This window comes from Glandiceps talaboti, chromosome 19 (assembly GCF_964340395.1).
Source record: "Glandiceps talaboti chromosome 19, keGlaTala1.1, whole genome shotgun sequence".
In the NCBI taxonomy this organism is placed as follows: Eukaryota; Metazoa; Hemichordata; class Enteropneusta; family Spengelidae; genus Glandiceps; species Glandiceps talaboti.
In genome coordinates this window covers 12892388-12916432 of record NC_135567.1, presented here as the reverse complement: position 1 = coordinate 12916432, position 24045 = coordinate 12892388, and the positions used below count along the sequence as shown (strand labels likewise).

The 24045-nt window shown below is 35.6% G+C and overlaps 1 protein-coding gene across 1 annotated transcript in view; it reads right to left on the bottom strand.

Annotated features, from left to right (window-relative positions):
* Positions 1-23718, bottom strand: part of LOC144450004 (uncharacterized) — a 103530-nt gene extending 79812 nt beyond the window's left edge. Inside the window, exons 1-13 of the mRNA XM_078140569.1 lie at positions 23646-23718; positions 22364-22465; positions 20751-20831; positions 18848-18901; positions 17312-17371; positions 15785-15838; positions 14254-14313; positions 12727-12780; positions 11208-11255; positions 8818-9216; positions 6602-6661; positions 5071-5130; positions 3550-3597 (exon numbers count right to left, since the gene is read on the bottom strand). Coding sequence (XP_077996695.1) covers positions 3550-3597; positions 5071-5130; positions 6602-6661; positions 8818-9216; positions 11208-11255; positions 12727-12780; positions 14254-14313; positions 15785-15838; positions 17312-17371; positions 18848-18901; positions 20751-20831; positions 22364-22465; positions 23646-23718 — 1153 coding nt within the window. The remainder of the gene's footprint in view (positions 1-3549; positions 3598-5070; positions 5131-6601; positions 6662-8817; positions 9217-11207; positions 11256-12726; positions 12781-14253; positions 14314-15784; positions 15839-17311; positions 17372-18847; positions 18902-20750; positions 20832-22363; positions 22466-23645) is intronic.
* Positions 23719-24045: the final 327 nt, after the last annotated feature.

Below are 24045 nucleotides of genomic sequence, written 5' to 3'. Positions count from 1 at the left end.
GTATAGCTATAAACTGATCACTTTTTGCTGCTCTAGTAATTGTTTTTGGTATGGAAAGTCTTGCCCCCCTGCATTCCTGTTGATCTTGAAAACGGTGCTTCCTGAAATAAGGAAGTAGCCTGTTCGATAGGAGATATACCCAATATCGGCACATCTCTATTTGTTTTCGTTTCCTATTAAACAGGTTTGCATACGGACCCGAATCTTGTCAGGTCGGTGACCACTGCATTCAGGTGTTCAACCCGTCTAGCCAGTTCACTAACGGCTGTAAATAACATGCCCTTGTCATCGTTGTCGGGAACTCCAAGACCTCGCCTGTCGCCTCTGAACATTTTATGAACTCACAAGATTCTCCGACGGGGTCTTGGTGTCCGTTCGTCGATCTGTTACATATTTTACCGTGAGGAGCTCTCATCCACCTTAACGTCGTGAAAGAAAAACGGCAAGGTGGAGCTCCACCCAGCACTATACACTTATAAACCACTGAATAGGTTGTGATCGGATCAACACACCTGGAGCAAAAACATGTTAATGCATTTGAATAACAATTACAATCAATCCAAATAAAGGAAGACCATATAGTAAACTATTACAGTAATCTAATCGAGATGTTATGAAGACATGATCAAGTTTTGTGGTACATGGTTGATACAGTATGCTGCGAAATTTACCAATCTTCCAAAGCGCAAAGTAGGTAGCAAAGACTTTCACAACATGATATGACATGGTAGCAGCTGAATCCATGGAAACGTCAATATTTCGAACAATGTCAGACGGATGTATATTGACCTAACCAATCAGCGAGGGACCGGACCTACACCGCCACATTTAGAAGAGAAATACACAATCTCTGTTTTCTCATCGGACAAAGCATATTGTCTCGCATCTAGATCCCCTGAGCTCATCAGCAAATAATTCAATCATGGTAATAGGAACCCGATCACCCTCACAAGTGAGATACAGTTCAGGATTATCAGCATACGTCGTGTAAGTTAAACCATTCCTGATTATGATGTCCTCCAGATGTGTGCTATATAAAGACCAAACGGAATAGGACCGAGGACTGACCAATGGGGGACACTACAATCAACAGACTGTGCCTTTGACATGACAACACACACAGATTGGGTACGCACTCTCAAATAAGAACTAAACCATTGTAAAGCTGTTCCTGTTATGCCAAACCTATACGGCAATCTATATAACAAAATTTCAATTCGTATTGAAGGCAGCAGGAAGATCGAGTAAAATCAAAATGACATCTTTCCGTGAATCGAGAGAGTGCAATATATCTACATCATTTTGAACTCTAAGGAGAGCAGTTTCTGTGCTGAAATCCGCTTGGTATGCTGACTGATATTTTTGCAAACAAATTATGATCACATAAATATGTATTGTATATCAATATGCTCTATGAGCTTAGCAGGAAAGAGACAATTTGACACCGGGCGATAATTTTTCAGAACATTTTTCATTGCTGTACGTTACAGTGTCTCGTACCAGATGTGTGTTATCAAAACATGATATATTGGGAATACAGTATGTTTGGTCTGAGTGTATAACATCTTTGAGCGCAAATTTTAGGCAAAATGAAAGAGTTATCGATATGCTGAGTGATATTTTGCAAACAAATTATGATAACATAGATATATATTTGATTGACTTAAAACAATACACTCTATGAGCTTAGAAAGAAAGGGAAAATTTTACACCGGGCGATAATTTTTCAGAATATTTTGGTCTAAGTTAGCTTTTTTAAGCTAGTGCCGAACTATAGCAGATTTACAAGACATTGGAAATTCACCGTAACTTACAGATTTGTTGATAATTTGACAAACAGCTGGAGCAACCTGTTAACTACATTTTTTTTAGCAATGTGGTTGGATTAGGATCAGCTGAACGGGTCTTTGGTGACAAGGTGCTACATGAGATTTGACACAAAATCAATTGTAATAGGTGTAAATAAATGAAAATAATGATTTGCATTTGGAATATAGGAAGGTGTAACAAATGGTAAATGTTCCAGTATTTTCACCATTTTCGAATGAAAAAAGTTAGTAAAAACGTCAGATAAACTTGAGTCTTGTTGTTGTTGTTGTTGTTGTTGTTGTTGTTGTTGTTGTATCTGAAATAGTGCTTTCTGCAACCAACACATGATGATACACTAGTGTATTATTAAGTATTGTAATGTAAGCTTTCAGATAGCTGATTTCGCAATTTCATTTTTTCCGTTATACATATAATTACATGTATATCTCAACTTTGTTTGATTTTACTACTTATCAAAATAAGGCTGACATTTTTATGCCAGCCACTCCCACCCTAAACAAGGAAAACAAAGATACACAAGGAAAACGTATGTGGTTGTAAAGTAGTTGTCAGCAGTAGTGTTACTTTGTACGTTGCTTTAACATTAATACATTCTCTATTGATGTCACAAGGTATTAAATTAGTGACGTAATTAAGTTAGTGTTAGCAGTCATGCGAGGTTTCATTTTTATCTAAAGCAACATAAAAATGTCCATGTTTGTGTGCAAACCAATATAATACATCACAAGATATAACGAAAACTATGACTTTGTCATAGATATAAACTGTGTCATTAGCATCAATTGTGAAAGCAGCCAGCATATGGAAAACGATTTTCTAGCAAACCAATTTCATAATACGTTTTTAAGGGTCATGGCACTGCCCAACGCCACCAGAGATGTTATTTAGTATATAGTTTATGTTTCATGGGCTGAGATAGTCTGAGCGAGATTCAGTGAGACACGACGAAGTGATAAATATCTGTTGATAGAGAATATTTCAATTTAAAAACGTTCAATAGATGTCTTTTGTAAGAATTGAACTTTGAAGTCATTAATAAGCTGTGTAAACTGCTGTATTATTACGGGTAGAGTACATAGTAATATAACTGAACTGATGATGGTCTGTGTGTATTGACAACAACGAGTGTTAGTATGCCAAAACCAGCCATTTTCTTACGTATTGAAGTTGTATTGATTAGCTAGGGTCCAGCAAGATGACCAGAATACAATAATAATAAATGGACTCATTGGGGGCGAATAAACGTATTTGCCATACTCTTATCTGTACAATAAAACAGCTACCATTTGGTCATTAGTGTTAATACCATAGAGGAAAATGACATATGCTGACCCCTGTCACTACCAGTATTACCAGTTTTGTTTGAATTCAGCCATTGAATGTAGGTACATGTGCTTACAACCTTTCGAATGGAGCAGTAAATATAGATTTTCAACTTCAAATATGGCTGCCATTTGGTCAAATTTGCATATATCAAACAACAATTGATGTGCGTATGATTTTTCCTGAAAGTTTGGTTGAAATTGGCCTGTGCGTTTTTGAGATAGAGGTGGAGATTGATGGATGGATGGATGGATTGACGGACGAACGGACACACAGGACCCAACGTGCTACCCCCCCCCCCCTCCCGCTTCACCATTGGGAACTAATAACAAAAAGACATTACCTATTTTGATATCGTTACAAATGTTGTGAAAAAAATCCTCCTGTCAAACTTACCTCCGGTTGGTGTTGGGGTTGATGTTGGTGTTGGCGTTGGTGTGTTCCCTACAAAGACAAGAGAACATAACAAAATGAAGAAATGAAGCTGCTGTCGATGGTATTACATTAAACTAAACGTGTTATTCTTGTGATCAGGGAAACGTATCAATTACTTCCTGATGAAACGTCAATTTAAATGTGTGAATGTCAGTTTTAGAGTAGTTAAGCTTAATATCCAACTTAATAGAACAAATGTTGAACATTCATCAGGACCTATATCCTATTGCACAGATATAGTCGTGTAGTATCTCTTTCTAATCTCAAACTTGTATCTCCACTATAATTTAAATACATGTTGCAATTATGTATGTTGAAATGTCGGTTTTGAAACTGCACATTTAATTATAAAATATTCAGTGTTATATACATGATGAATTAAAAATAAATAGTTGGGAATTGATTCAATCATGTGCCTTTCTTCTTTCTTACAGAAATTCATATTAATGGTATCGTCTGATTACCTTTTAAAAAATGTTGTTTTTTCAGTTGGGTAAAGACGTGTTTTTTTGTTTTTTTTAATCTACACACAATATTATTATAGACTTGTCCTTTTTATTTTTTTTTATACCGGGAAAGCTACACAGTCGAAACAAAATAATGTTCCAACAACACAGGAAACATGAAGAAATTGCTCATCATCAACCAATGGAACAACAGAAAAACCAAAATCAACCACTGCTGGACCAACGGCACATCTAACATTAGGCACTGGACTTACAGTTGAGCCAATAACAGCCACTCAACCAACGCCAGAGACAAAAAAGACCACTGGACCCCTTCAATTTGCATATTGTACTGGGAAAGGTTGGACGATACCTAGTTGTTCAGGGTATATGTATTGTACAAACGTCAAGAAAATCGTCTTTGCCGACTTCTCTTGTTATTACAGTCACTTAGTCTTGCAGATATATTCTTAACGAATTTTCAAACTAATAATCAGCGTATATAGTGGATCATTGGTTTTCTCGGTTTGTGTCCTGTCTCTCCTTCCTTATATTTTACACACTGGTGACAGCTGACGCAATTATGTAATATTGGATTAGTTTTCTTTGGGACGGGTATGACTTATGCTGACCCCTGTCACTACCATTATTACCAGTGTTGTTTGAATTCAGCCATTAAATGTAGGTACATATGCTTACAACCTTTCGAATGGAGTGTCTTTGTTACAGTTGATGAATTAAGCAGTAAATATCGATTTTCAACTACAAATATGGCCGCCATTTGGTCAAATTTGCATATATCAAACAACAATTGATGTGCGTATGATTTTTACTGAAAGTTTGGTTGAAATTGGCCTGTGCTTTTTTGAGATAGAGTTGGAGATTGATGGATGGATTGACGGACGAACGGACACACAGGACCCAACATGCTACCCCCCTCCCTCCTGCTTCACCATTGGGGACTAATAACAAAAAGACATTACCCATTATGATATCGTTACAAATGTTGTGGAAACAATCCTCCTGTCAAACTTACCTCCGGTTGGTGTTGGGGTTGGTGTTGGCGTTGGCGTTGGTGTTGGCGTTGGTGTGTTCCCTACAAAGACAAGAGAACATAACAAAATGAAGAAATGAAGCTGCTGTCGATGGTATTACATTAAACTAAACGTGTTATTCTTGTGATCAGGGCAACGTATCAATTACTTCCTGATGAAACGTCAATTTAAATGTGACGTGAATGTTAGTTTTAGAGTAGTTAAAATTAATATCCAACTTAATAGAACAAATGTTGAACATTCAGCAGGACCTATATCCTATTGCACAAATATAGTCGTGTAGTATTTCTTTCTAATCTCAAACTTGTATCTCCACTATAATTTAAATACATGTTGCAATTATGTATGTTGAAATGTCGGTTTTGAAACTGCACATTTAATTATAAAATATTCAGTGTTATATACATGATGAATTAAAAATAAATAGTTGGGAATTGATTCAATCATGTGCCTTTCTTCTTTCTTACAGAAATTCATATTAATGGTATCGTCTGATTACCTTTTAAAACATGCTGTTTTTTCAGTTGGTTAAAGACGTGATTTTTTTTTTAAATCTACACACAATATTATTATAGATTTTGTCCTTTTTATTTTATTTTATACCGGGAAAGCAACTCAGTCGAAACTAAATAACGCTCCAACAACACAGAAAACATAAACAAATGCAACATCAACCAATGGAAAAAACAGAAAAACAAAAATCAACCACTGCTGGACCAACGGCACATCTAACATTAGGCACTGGACTTACAGTTGAGCCAATAACGACCACTCAACCAACGCCAGCGACAAAAAAGAGCACCGGACCCCTTCAATTTGCATATTGTACTGGGAAAGGTTGGACGATACCTAGTTGTTCAGGGTATATGTATTGTACAAACGTCAAGAAAATCGTCTTTGCCGACTTCTCTTGTTATTACAGTCACTTAGTCTTGCAGATATATTCTTAACGAATTTTCAAACTAATAATCAGCGTATATAGTGGATCATTGGTTTTCTCGGTGTGTGTCCTGTCTCTCCTTCCTTATATTTTATACACTGGTGACAACTGACGCAATTATGTAATATTGGATTAGTTTTCTTTGGGACGGGTATGACATATGCTGACCCCTGTCACTACCATTATTACCAGTGTTGTTTGAATTCAGCCATTAAATGTAGGTACATATGCTTACAACCTTTCGAATGGAGTGTCTTTGTTACAGTTGTTGAATTAAGCAGTAAATATCGATTTTCAACTACAAATATGGCCGCCATTTGGTCAAATTTGCATATATCAAACAACAATTGATGTGCGTATGATTTTTACTGAAAGTTTGGTTGAAATTGGCCTGTGCTTTTTTGAGATAGAGTTGGAGATTGATGGATGGATTGACGGACGAACGGACACACAGGACCCAACGTGCTACCCCCCTCCCTCCTGCTTCACCATTGGGGACTAATAACAAAAAGACATTACCCATTATGATATCGTTACAAATGCTGTGGAAACAATCCTCCTGTCAAACTTACCTCCGGTTGGTGTTGGGGTTGGTGTTGGCGTTGGCGTTGGTGTTGGCGTTGGTGTGTTCCCTACAAAGACAAGAGAACATAACAAAATGAAGAAATGAAGCTGCTGTCGATGGTATTACATTAAACTAAACGTGTTATTCTTGTGATCAGGGAAACGTATCAATTACTTCCTGATGAAACGTCAATTTAAATGTGACGTGAATGTTAGTTTTAGAGTAGTTAAAATTAATATCCAACTTAATAGAACAAATGTTGAACATTCATCAGGACCTATATCCTATTGCACAGATATAGTCGTGTAGTATCTCTTTCTAATCTCAAACTTGCATCTCCACTATAATTTAAATACATGTTGCAATTATGTATGTTGAAATGTCGGTTTTGAAACTGCACATTTAATTATAAAATATTCAGTGTTATATACATGATGAATTAAAAATAAATAGTTGGGAATTGATTCAATCATGTGCCTTTCTTCTTTCTTACAGAAATTCATATTAATGGTATCGTCTGATTACCTTTTAAAACATGTTGTTTTTTTCAGTTGGTTAAAGACGTGATTTTTTTTTTTTAAATCTACACACAATATTATTATAGACCTGTCCTTTTCATTTTATTTTATACCAGGAAAGCTTCACAGACGAAACAAAATAACGATCCAATAACACAGGAAACGTGAAGAAATTGATCATCATCAACCAATGGAACAACAGAAAAAACAAAATCAACCACTGCTGGACCAACGGCACATCTAACATTAAGCACTAGACTTACAGTTGAGCCAATAACGACCACTCAACCTAGTTGTTTAGGGTGTATGTATTGTACAAACGTCAAGAAAAATCCCCTTTGCCGACTTCTCTAGTTATTACATTCACCTAGTCTTGCAGATATATTCTTATCGACTTTTCAAACTAATAATCAGCGTGTACTGTGGATCATTTGTTTTCTCGGTTTGTGTCGTGTCTCTCCTTCTCTGTATTTTATACACTGATAACAGCTAACTTAATTATGTACTATCGGATTAGTTTTCTTTGGGACGGGTACGACTGTTGCATATTTTTTGATAATTTATAAAATTCCAACTATTCGGAAAATTTCCAACTATTCGGAAAACTACAACATCATGCAAAACCAGGAAGTCGAAACAGCATTAGAATAAACGTTCATGTCTTTATGATATATAGAATGGGATTTAACACTAAGTCTATTATTATTAACGGTCAGCAACTTTTATATATTTGTGACAACTAAGTTATTTTGAGGTTGATAGAGTGATCTTATCCCTATTGTATAACACGTTCATTGACAGCGTCTTGACATTTTCCATCATATATTGGTGTTAGAATTTGAGTATACAAATAAGAATTCACTTCTAAAGATTTTCTGTCTTCAATCTTTTCAAAATTACATAACTGGAATACCACTAGAACAGCTGTTATTCTTGGATAATAAACAAGTCAGGATAAAAAACACACAACTTTAGACATCGAAAATTACGTTTTAGACACGGAAAGATGTATCATCATGGACAGAGCGATATTTATCCTACTGGAATTCGAAACTAGGAATGTCTTGATATACATTCCCTACTGTTTGCCACGTGGTTACTTAATAATGTGTTTTCTATGTGTGCCCTAACGAAACGAAAATATAAATACATTCGAGAAGAGGGGTTATTTCTTACTTGCCTGTGATTGAATCAGATATCTATGAGCATTTCATTACAGTCGAAAATATGCAAGTAAAATGTTCAAGTTAGTGATTGGAACAAAGTTCACTTTATACTATAATATAGCCGTCATTCAGTCAGATGTGATTACATTATAAAATAATGCGATATTTCACCTTTGTGTCAAGAATGAATGGAATCCGATATTGCATCACAGAGAAATGGCGTACAACGGACAGACAGACAGACAGACAGACAGACAGACAGACAGCCAGTCAGCCAGCCAGCCAGACATATAAAAAGATGGACGAACGGACGGGGCCCGTTGGAAGGGCTTATCTATCAAACAATTAACGACCGTTTGACCTACAGACCCCGAACTCTCTATTGAAAAATGATGTACCAGACATTACCTGGTTTTACATTCTTACCTACCTACCTACTAAAAACCAATCTACAAAGCTAGCAAGCAAGTAATCAAATAATTATGCAATAAAGTAATCATACAATAAATACGTATATTGTATTAATCATCTATTATTACCGTTTGTCAGACAGTCTTGAACGTTTTCCCAATACGGATCAGTAGAAGATTCCAGATGCCCGTCTGGCCCTCCGCTGTGGATACGAGCATAGTCCTCACATGTTGGTGAATGACCAAGACGACTCTCAGTCGCGTAGAGCGTCATATAGCAATGGACAGTGTCCTCGGAGCATTCCCAGTTCTTGGTACATATCAGCCAATCTCCCATCAGATTTCCTCCATACAGTTTGGCATCATCCCAATATGGCTCTTTGATTTGATAAGGTCCACATGAATAACTGCCACTTTCAAAAGTACAGTGTTCATATCCCAATGGATTACCAGCATTATTCGGCATACGACAGCCGCTTGCAACGATACATATACACTCCAAGCAATCATGTGGTATATCATTACACACTGTAGAAGATACAAAGTAGAGAGTAGTCTAGGCTGACTTCATGAAATATGCTTACTCTTACCACTTTGAATTCTAAGGAGAGCTGTTTCTGTGCTGAAATCCGCGCGGTATGCGGCCTGATATTTTGCAAACAAATTATGATCACATAGATATGTATTTAATTAACTGAAAACAATACGCTCTAAGAGCTTAGACAGAAAGGGAAGATTTAACACCGGGCGATAATTTTTCAGAATGTTTTTGGTCTAAGTTAGCTTTTTTAAGCTAATGCCGAACTATAGCAGATTTGCAAGACATTGGAAATTCACCGTAACTTACAGATTTGTTGATAATTTGACAAACAGCTGGAGCAACCTGTTCACTACATTTTTTTAGCAATGTGGTTGGATTAGGATCAGCTGAACGGGTCTTTGGTGACAAGGTGCTACATGAGATTTGACACAAAACCAATTGTAATAGGTGTAAAGAAATGAAAATAATGATTTGCATTTGGAATATAGGAAGGTGTAACAAATGGTAAATGTTCCAGTAATTTCACAATTTTCGAATGAAAAAAGTTAGCAAAAACGTCAGATAAACTTGAGTCTTGTTGTTGTTGTTGTTGTTGTTGTTGTTGTATCTGAAATAGTGCTTTCTGCAACCAACACATGATGATACACTAGTGTATTATTAAGTATTGTAATGTAAGCTTTCAGATAGCTGATTTCGCAATTTCATTTTTTCCGTTATACATATAATTACATGTATATCTCAACTTTGTTTGATTTTACTACTTATCAAAATAAGGCTAACATTTATATGCCAGCCACTCCCACCCTAAACAAGAAAAACAAAGTTACACAAGGACAACGTATGAGGTTGTAAAGTAGTTGTCAGCAGTAGTGTTACTTTGTACATTGCTTTAACATTAATACATTCTCTATTGATGTCACAAGGTATTAAATTAGTGACGTAATTACGTTAGTGTTAGCAGTCATGCGAGGTTTCATTTTTATCTAAAGCAACATAAAAATGTCCATGTTTGTGTGCAAACCAATATAATACATCACAAGATATAACGAAAACTATGACTTTGTCATATATATAAACAGTGTCATCAATAAGAAACTGCTATTAGCATCAATTGAGAAAGCAACCAGCATATGGAAAACTATTTTCTAGCAAACCAATTTCATAATACGTTTTAATGGTCCTGGCACTGTCCAACGCCACCAGAGATGTTATTTAGTATATAGTTTATGTTTCATGGGCAGAGATTTAAAAACATTCAAAAGATGTCTTTTGTAAGAATTGAACTTTGAAGTCATTAATAAGCTGTGTAAACTGCTGTGTTATTACGGGTAGAGTACATAGTAATATAACTGAACTGATGATGTTCTGTGTGTATTGACAACAATGAGTGTTAGTATGCCAAAACCAGTCATTTTCTTACGCATTGAAGTTGTATTGATTAGCTAGGGTCCAGCAAGATGACCAGAATACAATAATAATAAATGGACTCATTGGGGGGCGAATAAACGTATTTGCCATACTCTTATCTGTACAATAAAACAGCTACCATTTGGTCATTAGTGTTAATACCATAGAGGAAAATGACATATGCTGACCCCTGTCACTACCAGTATTACCAGTTTTGTTTGAATTCAGCCATTGAATGTAGGTACATGTGCTTACAACCTTTCGAATGGAGCAGTAAATATAGATTTTCAACTTCAAATATGGCTGCCATTTGGTCAAATTTGCATATATCAAACAACAATTGATGTGCGTATGATTTTTCCTGAAAGTTTGGTTGAAATTGGCCTGTGCGTTTTTGAGATAGAGGTGGAGATTGATGGATGGATGGATGGATTGACGGACGAACGGACACACAGGACCCAACGTGCTACCCCCCCCTCCCGCTTCACCATTGGGAACTAATAACAAAAAGACATTACCCATTATGATATCGTTACAAATGTTGTGAAAAAAATCCTCCTGTCAAACTTACCTCCGGTTGGTGTTGGGGTTGATGTTGGTGTTGGCGTTGGTGTGTTCCCTACAAAGACAAGAGAACATAACAAAATGAAGAAATGAAGCTGCTGTCGATGGTATTACATTAAACTAAACGTGTTATTCTTGTGATCAGGGAAACGTATCAATTACTTCCTGATGAAACGGCAATTTAAATGTGTGAATGTCAGTTTTAGAGTAGTTAAGCTTAATATCCAACTTAATAGAACAAATGTTGAACATTCATCAGGACCTATATCCTATTGCACAGATATAGTCGTGTAGTATCTCTTTCTAATCTCAAACTTGTATCTCCACTATAATTTAAATACATGTTGCAATTATGTATGTTGAAATGTCGGTTTTGAAACTGCACATTTAATTATAAAATATTCAGTGTTATATACATGATGAATTAAAAATAAATAGTTGGGAATTGATTCAATCATGTGCCTTTCTTCTTTCTTACAGAAATTCATATTAATGGTATCGTCTGATTACCTTTTAAAAAATGTTGTTTTTTCAGTTGGGTAAAGACGTGTTTTTTTGTTTTTTTAATCTACACACAATATTATTATAGACTTGTCCTTTTTATTTTTTTTTATACCGGGAAAGCTACACAGTCGAAACAAAATAATGTTCCAACAACACAGGAAACATGAAGAAATTGATCATCATCAACCAATGGAACAACAGAAAAACCAAAATCAACCACTGCTGGACCAACGGCACATCTAACATTAGGCACTGGACTTACAGTTGAGCCAATAACAGCCACTCAACCAACGCCAGAGACAAAAAAGACCACTGGACCCCTTCAATTTGCATATTGTACTGGGAAAGGTTGGACGATACCTAGTTGTTCAGGGTATATGTATTGTACAAACGTCAAGAAAATCGTCTTTGCCGACTTCTCTTGTTATTACAGTCACTTAGTCTTGCAGATACATTCTTAACGAATTTTCAAACTAATAATCAGCGTATATAGTGGATCATTGGTTTTCTCGGTTTGTGTCCTGTCTCTCCTTCCTTATATTTTACACACTGGTGACAGCTGACGCAATTATGTAATATTGGATTAGTTTTCTTTGGTACGGGTATGACTTATGCTGACCCCTGTCACTACCATTATTACCAGTGTTGTTTGAATTCAGCCATTAAATGTAGGTACATATGCTTACAACCTTTCGAATGGAGTGTCTTTGTTACAGTTGATGAATTAAGCAGTAAATATCGATTTTCAACTACAAATATGGCCGCCATTTGGTCAAATTTGCATATATCAAACAACAATTGATGTGCGTATGATTTTTACTAAAAGTTTGGTTGAAATTGGCCTGTGCTTTTTTGAGATAGAGGTGGAGATTGATGGATGGATTGACGGACGAACGGACACACAGGACCCAACGTGCTACCTCCCCCCTCCGGCTTCACCATTGGGGACTAATAACAAAAAGACATTACCCATTATGATATCGTTACAAATGTTGTGGAAACAATCCTCCTGTCAAACTTACCTCCGGTTGGTGTTGGGGTTGGTGTTGGCGTTGGTGTTGGCGTTGGTGTGTTCCCTACAAAGACAAGAGAACATAACAAAATGAAGAAATGAAGCTGCTGTCGATGGTATTACATTAAACTAAACGTGTTATTCTTGTGATCAGGGAAACGTATCAATTACTTCCTGATGAAACGTCAATTTAAATGTGTGAATGTCAGTTTTAGAGTAGTTAAAATTAATATCCAACTTAATAGAACAAATGTTGAACATTCATCAGGACCTATATCCTATTGCACAGATATAGTCGTTTAGTATCTCTTTCTAATCTCAAACTTGTATCTCCACTATAATTTAAATACATGTTGCAATTATGTATGTTGAAATGTCGGTTTTGAAACTGCACATTTGATTATAAAATATTCAGTGTTATATACATGATGAATTAAAAATAAATAGTTGGGAATTGATTCAATCATGTGCCTTTCTTCTTTCTTACAGAAATTCATATTAATGGTATCGTCTGATTACCTTTTAAAACATGTTGTTTTTTTCAGTTGGTTAAAGACGTGATTTTATTTTTTTTAAATCTACACACAATATTATTATAGACTTGTCCTTTTTATTTTATTTTATACCGGGAAAGCTACACAGACGAAACAAAATAACGTTCCAACAACACAGGAAACATGAAGAAATTGTTCATCATCAACCAATGGAACAACAGAAAAGCCAAAATCAACAACTGCTGGACCAACGGCACATCTAACATTAGGCACTGGACTTACAGTTGAGCCAATAACGGCCACTCAACTAACGCCAGAGAAATAAAAGACCACTTGACCCCTTCAATTTGCATATTGTACTGGGAAAGGTTGGACGATACCTAGTTGTTCAGGGTATATGTATTGTACAAACGTCAAGAAAATCGTCTTTGCCGACTTCTCTTGTTATTACAGTCACTTAGCCTTGCAGATATATTCTTAACGAATTTTCAAACTAATAATCAGCGTATATAGTGGATCATTGGTTTTCTCGGTGTGTGTCCTGTCTCTCCTTCCTTATATTTTATACACTGGTGACAGCTGACGCAATTATGTAATATTGGATTAGTTTTCTTTGGGACGGGTATGACATATGCTGACCCCTGTCACTACCATTATTACCAGTGTTGTTTGAATTCAGCCATTAAATGTAGGTACATATGCTTACAACCTTTCGAATGGAGTGTCTTTGTTACAGTTGTTGAATTAAGCAGTAAATATCGATTTTCAACTACAAATATGGCCGCCATTTGGTCAAATTTGCATATATCAAACAACAATTGATGTGCGTATGATTTTTACTGAAAGTTTGGTTGAAATTGGCCTGTGCTTTTTTGAGATAGAGTTGGAGATTGATGGATGGATTGACGGACGAACGGACACACAGGACCCAACATGCTACCCCCCTCCCTCCTGCTTCACCATTGGGGACTAATAACAAAAAGACATTACCCATTATGATATCGTTACAAATGTTGTGGAAACAATCCTCCTGTCAAACTTACCTCCGGTTGGTGTTGGGGTTGGTGTTGGCGTTGGCGTTGGCGTTGGCGTTGGTGTGTTCCCTACAAAGACAAGAGAACATAACAAAATGAAGAAATAAAGCTGCTGTCGATGGTATTACATTAAACTAAACGTGTTATTCTTGTGATCAGGGAAACGTATCAATTACTTCCTGATGAAACGGCAATTTAAATGTGTGAATGTCAGTTTTAGAGTAGTTAAGCTTAATATCCAACTTAATAGAACAAATGTTGAACATTCATCAGGACCTATATCCTATTGCACAGATATAGTCGTGTAGTATCTCTTTCTAATCTCAAACTTGTATCTCCACTATAATTTAAATACATGTTGCAATTATGTATGTTGAAATGTCGGTTTTGAAACTGCACATTTAATTATAAAATATTCAGTGTTATATACATGATGAATTAAAAATAAATAGTTGGGAATTGATTCAATCATGTGCCTTTCTTCTTTCTTACAGAAATTCATATTAATGGTATCGTCTGATTACCTTTTAAAAAATGTTGTTTTTTCAGTTGGGTAAAGACGTGTTTTTTTGTTTTTTTAATCTACACACAATATTATTATAGACTTGTCCTTTTTATTTTTTTTTATACCGGGAAAGCTACACAGTCGAAACAAAATAATGTTCCAACAACACAGGAAACATGAAGAAATTGATCATCATCAACCAATGGAACAACAGAAAAACCAAAATCAACCACTGCTGGACCAACGGCACATCTAACATTAGGCACTGGACTTACAGTTGAGCCAATAACAGCCACTCAACCAACGCCAGAGACAAAAAAGACCACTGGACCCCTTCAATTTGCATATTGTACTGGGAAAGGTTGGACGATACCTAGTTGTTCAGGGTATATGTATTGTACAAACGTCAAGAAAATCGTCTTTGCCGACTTCTCTTGTTATTACAGTCACTTAGTCTTGCAGATACATTCTTAACGAATTTTCAAACTAATAATCAGCGTATATAGTGGATCATTGGTTTTCTCGGTTTGTGTCCTGTCTCTCCTTCCTTATATTTTACACACTGGTGACAGCTGACGCAATTATGTAATATTGGATTAGTTTTCTTTGGTACGGGTATGACTTATGCTGACCCCTGTCACTACCATTATTACCAGTGTTGTTTGAATTCAGCCATTAAATGTAGGTACATATGCTTACAACCTTTCGAATGGAGTGTCTTTGTTACAGTTGATGAATTAAGCAGTAAATATCGATTTTCAACTACAAATATGGCCGCCATTTGGTCAAATTTGCATATATCAAACAACAATTGATGTGCGTATGATTTTTACTAAAAGTTTGGTTGAAATTGGCCTGTGCTTTTTTGAGATAGAGGTGGAGATTGATGGATGGATTGACGGACGAACGGACACACAGGACCCAACGTGCTACCTCCCCCCTCCGGCTTCACCATTGGGGACTAATAACAAAAAGACATTACCCATTATGATATCGTTACAAATGTTGTGGAAACAATCCTCCTGTCAAACTTACCTCCGGTTGGTGTTGGGGTTGGTGTTGGCGTTGGTGTTGGCGTTGGTGTGTTCCCTACAAAGACAAGAGAACATAACAAAATGAAGAAATGAAGCTGCTGTCGATGGTATTACATTAAACTAAACGTGTTATTCTTGTGATCAGGGAAACGTATCAATTACTTCCTGATGAAACGTCAATTTAAATGTGTGAATGTCAGTTTTAGAGTAGTTAAAATTAATATCCAACTTAATAGAACAAATGTTGAACATTCATCAGGACCTATATCCTATTGCACAGATATAGTCGTTTAGTATCTCTTTCTAATCTCAAACTTGTATCTCCACTATAATTTAAATACATGTTGCAATTATGTATGTTGAAATGTCGGTTTTGAAACTGCACATTTGATTATAAAATATTCAGTGTTATATACATGATGAATTAAAAATAAATAGTTGGGAATTGATTCAATCATGTGCCTTTCTTCTTTCTTACAGAAATTCATATTAATGGTATCGTCTGATTACCTTTTAAAACATGTTGTTTTTTTCAGTTGGTTAAAGACGTGATTTTATTTTTTTTAAATCTACACACAATATTATTATAGACTTGTCCTTTTTATTTTATTTTATACCGGGAAAGCTACACAGACGAAACAAAATAACGTTCCAACAACACAGGAAACATGAAGAAATTGTTCATCATCAACCAATGGAACAACAGAAAAGCCAAAATCAACAACTGCTGGACCAACGGCACATCTAACATTAGGCACTGGACTTACAGTTGAGCCAATAACGGCCACTCAACTAACGCCAGAGAAATAAAAGACCACTTGACCCCTTCAATTTGCATATTGTACTGGGAAAGGTTGGACGATACCTAGTTGTTCAGGGTATATGTATTGTACAAACGTCAAGAAAATCGTCTTTGCCGACTTCTCTTGTTATTACAGTCACTTAGCCTTGCAGATATATTCTTAACGAATTTTCAAACTAATAATCAGCGTATATAGTGGATCATTGGTTTTCTCGGTGTGTGTCCTGTCTCTCCTTCCTTATATTTTATACACTGGTGACAGCTGACGCAATTATGTAATATTGGATTAGTTTTCTTTGGGACGGGTATGACATATGCTGACCCCTGTCACTACCATTATTACCAGTGTTGTTTGAATTCAGCCATTAAATGTAGGTACATATGCTTACAACCTTTCGAATGGAGTGTCTTTGTTACAGTTGTTGAATTAAGCAGTAAATATCGATTTTCAACTACAAATATGGCCGCCATTTGGTCAAATTTGCATATATCAAACAACAATTGATGTGCGTATGATTTTTACTGAAAGTTTGGTTGAAATTGGCCTGTGCTTTTTTGAGATAGAGTTGGAGATTGATGGATGGATTGACGGACGAACGGACACACAGGACCCAACATGCTACCCCCCTCCCTCCTGCTTCACCATTGGGGACTAATAACAAAAAGACATTACCCATTATGATATCGTTACAAATGTTGTGGAAACAATCCTCCTGTCAAACTTACCTCCGGTTGGTGTTGGGGTTGGTGTTGGCGTTGGCGTTGGCGTTGGCGTTGGTGTGTTCCCTACAAAGACAAGAGAACATAACAAAATGAAGAAATAAAGCTGCTGTCGATGGTATTACATTAAACTAAACGTGTTATTCTTGTGATCAGGGAAACGTATCAATTACTTCCTGATGAAACGTCAATTTAAATGTGACGTGAATGTTAGTTTTAGAGTAGTTAAAATTAATATCCAACTTAATAGAACAAATGTTGAACATTTATCAGGACCTATATCCTATTGCACAGATATAGTCGTGTAGTATCTCTTTCTAATCTCAAACTTGTATCTCCACTATAATTTAAATACATGTTGCAATTATGTATGTTGAAATGTCGGTTTTGAAACTGCACATTTAATTATAAAATATTCAGTGTTATATACATGATGAATTAAAAATAAATAGTTGGGAATTGATTCAATCATGTGCCTTTCTTCTTTCTTACAGAAATTCATATTAATGGTATCGTCTGATTACCTTTTAAAACATGTTGTTTTTTTCAGTTGGTTAAAGACGTGATTTTATTTTTTTTAAATCTACACACAATATTATTATAGACTTGTCCTTTTTATTTTATTTTATACCGGGAAAGCTACACAGACGAAACAAAATAACGTTCCAACAACACAGGAAACATGAAGAAATTGTTCATCATCAACCAATGGAACAACAGAAAAGCCAAAATCAACAACTGCTGGACCAACGGCACATCTAACATTAGGCACTGGACTTACAGTTGAGCCAATAACGGCCACTCAACTAACGCCAGAGAAATAAAAGACCACTTGACCCCTTCAATTTGCATATTGTACTGGGAAAGGTTGGACGATACCTAGTTGTTCAGGGTATATGTATTGTACAAACGTCAAGAAAATCGTCTTTGCCGACTTCTCTTGTTATTACAGTCACTTAGCCTTGCAGATATATTCTTAACGAATTTTCAAACTAATAATCAGCGTATATAGTGGATCATTGGTTTTCTCGGTGTGTGTCCTGTCTCTCCTTCCTTATATTTTACACACTGGTGACAGCTGACGCAATTATGTAATATTGGATTAGTTTTCTTTGGTACGGGTATGACTTATGCTGACCCCTGTCACTACCATTATTACCAGTGTTGTTTGAATTCAGCCATTAAATGTAGGTACATATGCTTACAACCTTTCGAATGGAGTGTCTTTGTTACAGTTGTTGAATTAAGCAGTAAATATCGATTTTCAACTACAAATATGGCCGCCATTTGGTCAAATTTGCATATATCAAACAACAATTGATGTGCGTATGATTTTTACTGAAAGTTTGGTTGAAATTGGCCTGTGCTTTTTTGAGATAGAGTTGGAGATTGATGGATGGATTGACGGACGAACGGACACACAGGACCCAACATGCTACCCCCCTCCCTCCTGCTTCACCATTGGGGACTAATAACAAAAAGACATTACCCATTATGATATCGTTACAAATGTTGTGGAAACAATCCTCCTGTCAAACTTACCTCCGGTTGGTGTTGGGGTTGGTGTTGGCGTTGGTGTTGGCGTTGGTGTGTTCCCTACAAAGACAAGAGAACATAACAAAATGAAGAAATGAAGCTGCTGTCGATGGTATTACATTAAACTAAACGTGTTATTCTTGTGATCAGGGAAACGTATCAATTACTTCCTGATGAAACGTCAATTTAAATGTGTGAAGAATGTTAGTTTTAGAGTAGTTAAAATTAATATCCAACTTAATAGAACAAATGTTGAACATTCATCAGGACCTATATCCTATTGCACAGATATAGTCGTTTAGTATCTCTTTCTAATCTCAAACTTGTATCTCCACTATAATTTAAATACATGTTGCAATTATGTATGTTGAAATGTCGGTTTTGAAACTGCACATTTAATTATAAAATATTCAGTGTTATATACATGATGAATTAAAAATAAATAGTTGGGAATTGATTCAATCATGTGCCTTTCTTCTTTCTTACAGAAATTCATATTAATGGTATCGTCTGATTACCTTTTAAAAAATGTTGTTTTTTTCAGTTGGGTAAAGACGTGATTTTATTTTTTTAAATCTACACACAATATTATTATAGACCTGTCCTTTTCATTTTATTTTATACCAGGAAAGCTTCACAGACGAAACAAAATAACGTTCCAACAACACAGGAAACATGAAGAAATTGATCATCATCAACCAATGGAACAACAGAAAAACCAAAATCAACCACTGCTGGACCAACGGCACATCTAACATTAAGCACTAGACTTACAGTTGAGCCAATAACGACCACTCGATACCTAGTTGTTTAGGATGTATGTATTGTACAAACGTCAAGAAAAATCCCCTTTGCCGACTTCTCTAGTTATTACAGTCACTTAGTCTTGCAGATATATTCTTATCGAGTTTTCAAACTAATAATCAGCGTATATAGTGGATCATTTGTTTTCTCGGTTTGTGTCGTGTCTCTCCTTCTCTGTATTTTATACACTGATGACAGCTGACTTAATTATGTACTATCGGATTAGTTTTCTTTGGGACGGGTACGACTGTTGCATATTTTTTCATAATTTAGAAAATTCCAACTATTCGGAAAATTTCCAACTATTCGGAAAACTACAACATCATACAAAACCAGGAAGTCGAAACAGCATTAAAATAAACGTTCATGTCTTTATGATATATACAATGGGATTTAACACTGTGTCTATTATTATTAACGGTCAGCAACGTTTATATTTTTGTGAAAACTAAGTTATTTTGAGGTTGATAGAGTGATCTTATCCCTATTGTATAACACGTTCATTGACAGCGTCTTGACATTTTCCATCATATGATGATACATGATTCACTGAATGATTTCTGGTTTTGTTAATGTGTGAAATGTGAGGTGAAAATATTAACTATAAGTAACTTCTTGATGCAATACACACATGGTCTGTGAACGCACATATAACCCTGAATGAATATAAACACTAGTATATAGCTCTTGGTCTGGTCCAAACAATACCAAATTTATTCCTAAAACGACTATTTGGGAAGTGTGACACATGCAATATACATTTAATGATATGTCTGCTTGCCTACATGCATACCTGCATGGCTGCATGAATGTATGTATGTATGTATGTATGTATGTATGTATGTATGTATGTATGTATGTATGTATGTATGTATGTCTCTGTGTGTGTGCGTGTGTGTATGTATGTATGTATGTATGTATGTATGTATGTATGTATGTATGTATGTATGTATGGTAATTTCCAAGTATTGTGTACAGATTTATATATATATATATATATATATATATATATATATATATATATACACACACACACTGATGATTGTGACTTTAAGGCCGGTATCATATATATGTTGAGAAAAGCTACCATATAAAATATATTTACCTGTTGACATGTTCGTTGGTGTTGGTGTTGGTGTTGATGTTGGTGTTGGTGTTGTCGTTGGATCTGGCGTGGTGGTGCTGTCTGCAACCAAAAATATGATAATGCACAGTTGTAAAGTTAAGTATTTTCATGCATCGCTTCAGATAGTTGATGTTATATTTTCATTTCCCCGTTATAAACACAATTCTATATTAAACTCTGTTTGATTTTATTTTTAAAATAAGGCCAACGTACAAACCGACCACTGAAAAAAAGAAGAAGACACATATGGACAAAAACATTCCCCATTGTAAAGTAGTTGCTAGTGGTAGTATTCTTTTTATATTTTGCTTTAATTAACATTAATACATTTTCTTTTTATCCCGTATCGTATTAAAGTAGTGACGCAATTACATTACAGTTTTGAAGTCATGCGAGATTTGATACCAGCACATAAATTTCCGTGTTCGAGTGCAAACCAATAGAATACATTATAAAAATAATGAAAACTCCGACTTTGACACACACACACACACACACACACACACATACACACAGACATATATATATATATGTGTGTGTGTGTGTGTATATATATTTATACGTCACCTGTCACCAATCTCGCATTCTGATTGGTCGAGAGCCCTGCAGATACACAGGCGTATTTTTCACCAACAGCCGTATTTTTGCTTGTTGTATCACGTGATCACTACACGTCCCTTTGTAAACAAATCTAGCAGACAACTAGAGATCGAGCTATAACCAGCATTTCCAATGCCAAATTTGTTTTCAATCGAACAAAATATCACCGTTGTATACATTGTAACAAGTCTTTGAACTGTACTTTTCATGTCACAGGGAAATAGTCACAAATTCCACACACAACCGTGAAAGTCCAGTGACGGCGAACACACGGTCATCACGCGATCGTAAACATGAATTCCTAAATTTATTAAGGATATGAAAATTACCACCACAGAGGGTGTAATTTTTGTTTAACTAGAACAACAAAGCATATCACGAACAGTTATGTACATTCAATGGAATACAGTACGCAAAACAAAGACGCACTCATTTTTCAGCTGATGGTTATAAGTTTGAATATATCGCTAAGTGATATGCAAATAGTAAACATTACGTCATACTACTGAGCAAACGCGCACTCTGATTGGACAATAAAGTTAAGACTGACATGTAAACAACCGCACTGCAGTCATTAGAGAAGTACGTAATACTATGCTCAACAGTATAACGCGGAAGTGATTTTATTTTAAAATGAAACAGTATTTTTAGACATTCAAGAATGAATTCATAGTCGCAGGTGACGTATAAGTATGTTATTTGCCAAATACTGTTCCACATCTTGCTGCTCGAGGTAATTTTTCTGGTATAACGGCTCGCCTCCGGCTCTCCGTTAAACCAGAAAAAATTACCTCTCGCAAGATATGGAACGGTATTTGGCAAATAACATATACATACACACACACACACACACACACACACACACACACACACACACACACACACACACACACACACACACATACACACACACATACACATACTGATGATTGTGACTTTAAGGCCGGAAACATATATATGTTGAGAAAAGCTACCATATAAAATATATTTACCTGTTGACACGTTAGTTGGTGTTGGTGTTGGTGTTGGTGTTGTTGTTGTTGTTGTTGTTGTTGTTGTTGTTGTTGTTGTTGGATCTGGCGTGGTGGTGCTGTCTGCAACCAAAAATATGATAATGCACAGGTGTAAAGTTAAGTATTTTCATGCATCGCTTCAGATAGTTGATGTTATAATTTCATTTTTTCCGTTTTATATTTTTAAAATAAGGCCAACGTACAAACCGACCACCGAAAAAAGGAGATACATATGGACAAAAAAATACCCCATTGTAAAGTAGTGGTCAGTGTTAGTGTTCTTTTGATATTTTGCTTTAATTAACATTTATTTAATACATTCTCTTTTGATCTTGTATCGTATTACAGTAGTGACTCAATTACATTATATATTGCAGTCATGCGAGATTTGATTTTTGTCGATACCAGCACATAAATTGCCTTGTTCGAGTGCAAACCAATATAATACATCAAAAAAAACACACGAAAACTCCTACTTTGTCATATATATAAACATGTCCTTTAAGATCTTTTGACAATCATATGTGACCATAGTTTTTGGTCATGTAAGATGACCAACAAACAATACATAACAATAACTTGAACACATCAGGGAAGAACAAAGATATTTACATACTCCAATCTTATTATTTCTTGGTTTAAGTACAAACACACACTTTGGTAGTAAGAATTGTGAGACGTTGTCTAGATCAATTTGAGAGAATCAAACACCGGGAAGTCATAGATTCTTTCGAATTTCCAACAATAATGATAACAAGACAGTCTAACGCCATGCCATCAAGATACAAGTATCACATAATTAAGTCAACTAGCTGCTAATGTCTTTATCTTATATGACCAGGAACATATTGATCAATTTCGATTCAATAGTTAATGTAAAATGCAGTTAACTGTAATGTATTATAGTATTTAATTAAACTTTTGTTCCAAACCCACTTTGAAAATGTTACCGTCGAAAATGTCAGGTAAGATATTAAAAGTTCTATTTAGATTCGAGTTGAAGGCCAATTATTGCAAATTCTAGTACTTCTGTGTCCTTTGAAGCCTATATCAACACCATGTGTAATATTATAAGTCAAGCTGTTGACAAGATTTCTTTCCGTGTGCGAAACAAGACTTTTTCCCACTCGGTGACGCTGCAAGGGGATTTAGTTGCTACAATCGCATGTGTAGGCAAGTTTTTGACCACTACACCTGTTGCACACGAGTGCCCGTTTGCATTTATCAAATCTACATTTGCCTGACTGGTACAAAAAAAAACATCCTTCTTTTACTTGATGGAACCACTTTCCGTATTTCGCAAATGTTTCCCTTTCTGGTTTCTCTGACGACATCGTGTTCTCTGGCTGAAAGGGATACACTTCCACTATATGGTCAAACTATCACATCTAAAGAATCTCCTGCTACTGGATCTTACTGAACAGGAATCGAAAGTAGTGACAAAAAAGGTCTACATCAGCAATATATTTGGTAATTATTAGCAAGTTGGTAACGGAACTTAACATCATAATTATATACAGCATACCAAGAGTGTTTATTATTACAGTCTTGTATTAATTGTCTATATGATAAAAGTTCATTATAGGATCTTGTATTCTCAGTAACCAGGATACTTTCATAAATATTCCACACAAATCACCAGTCGACAAAATTGTTTCTGG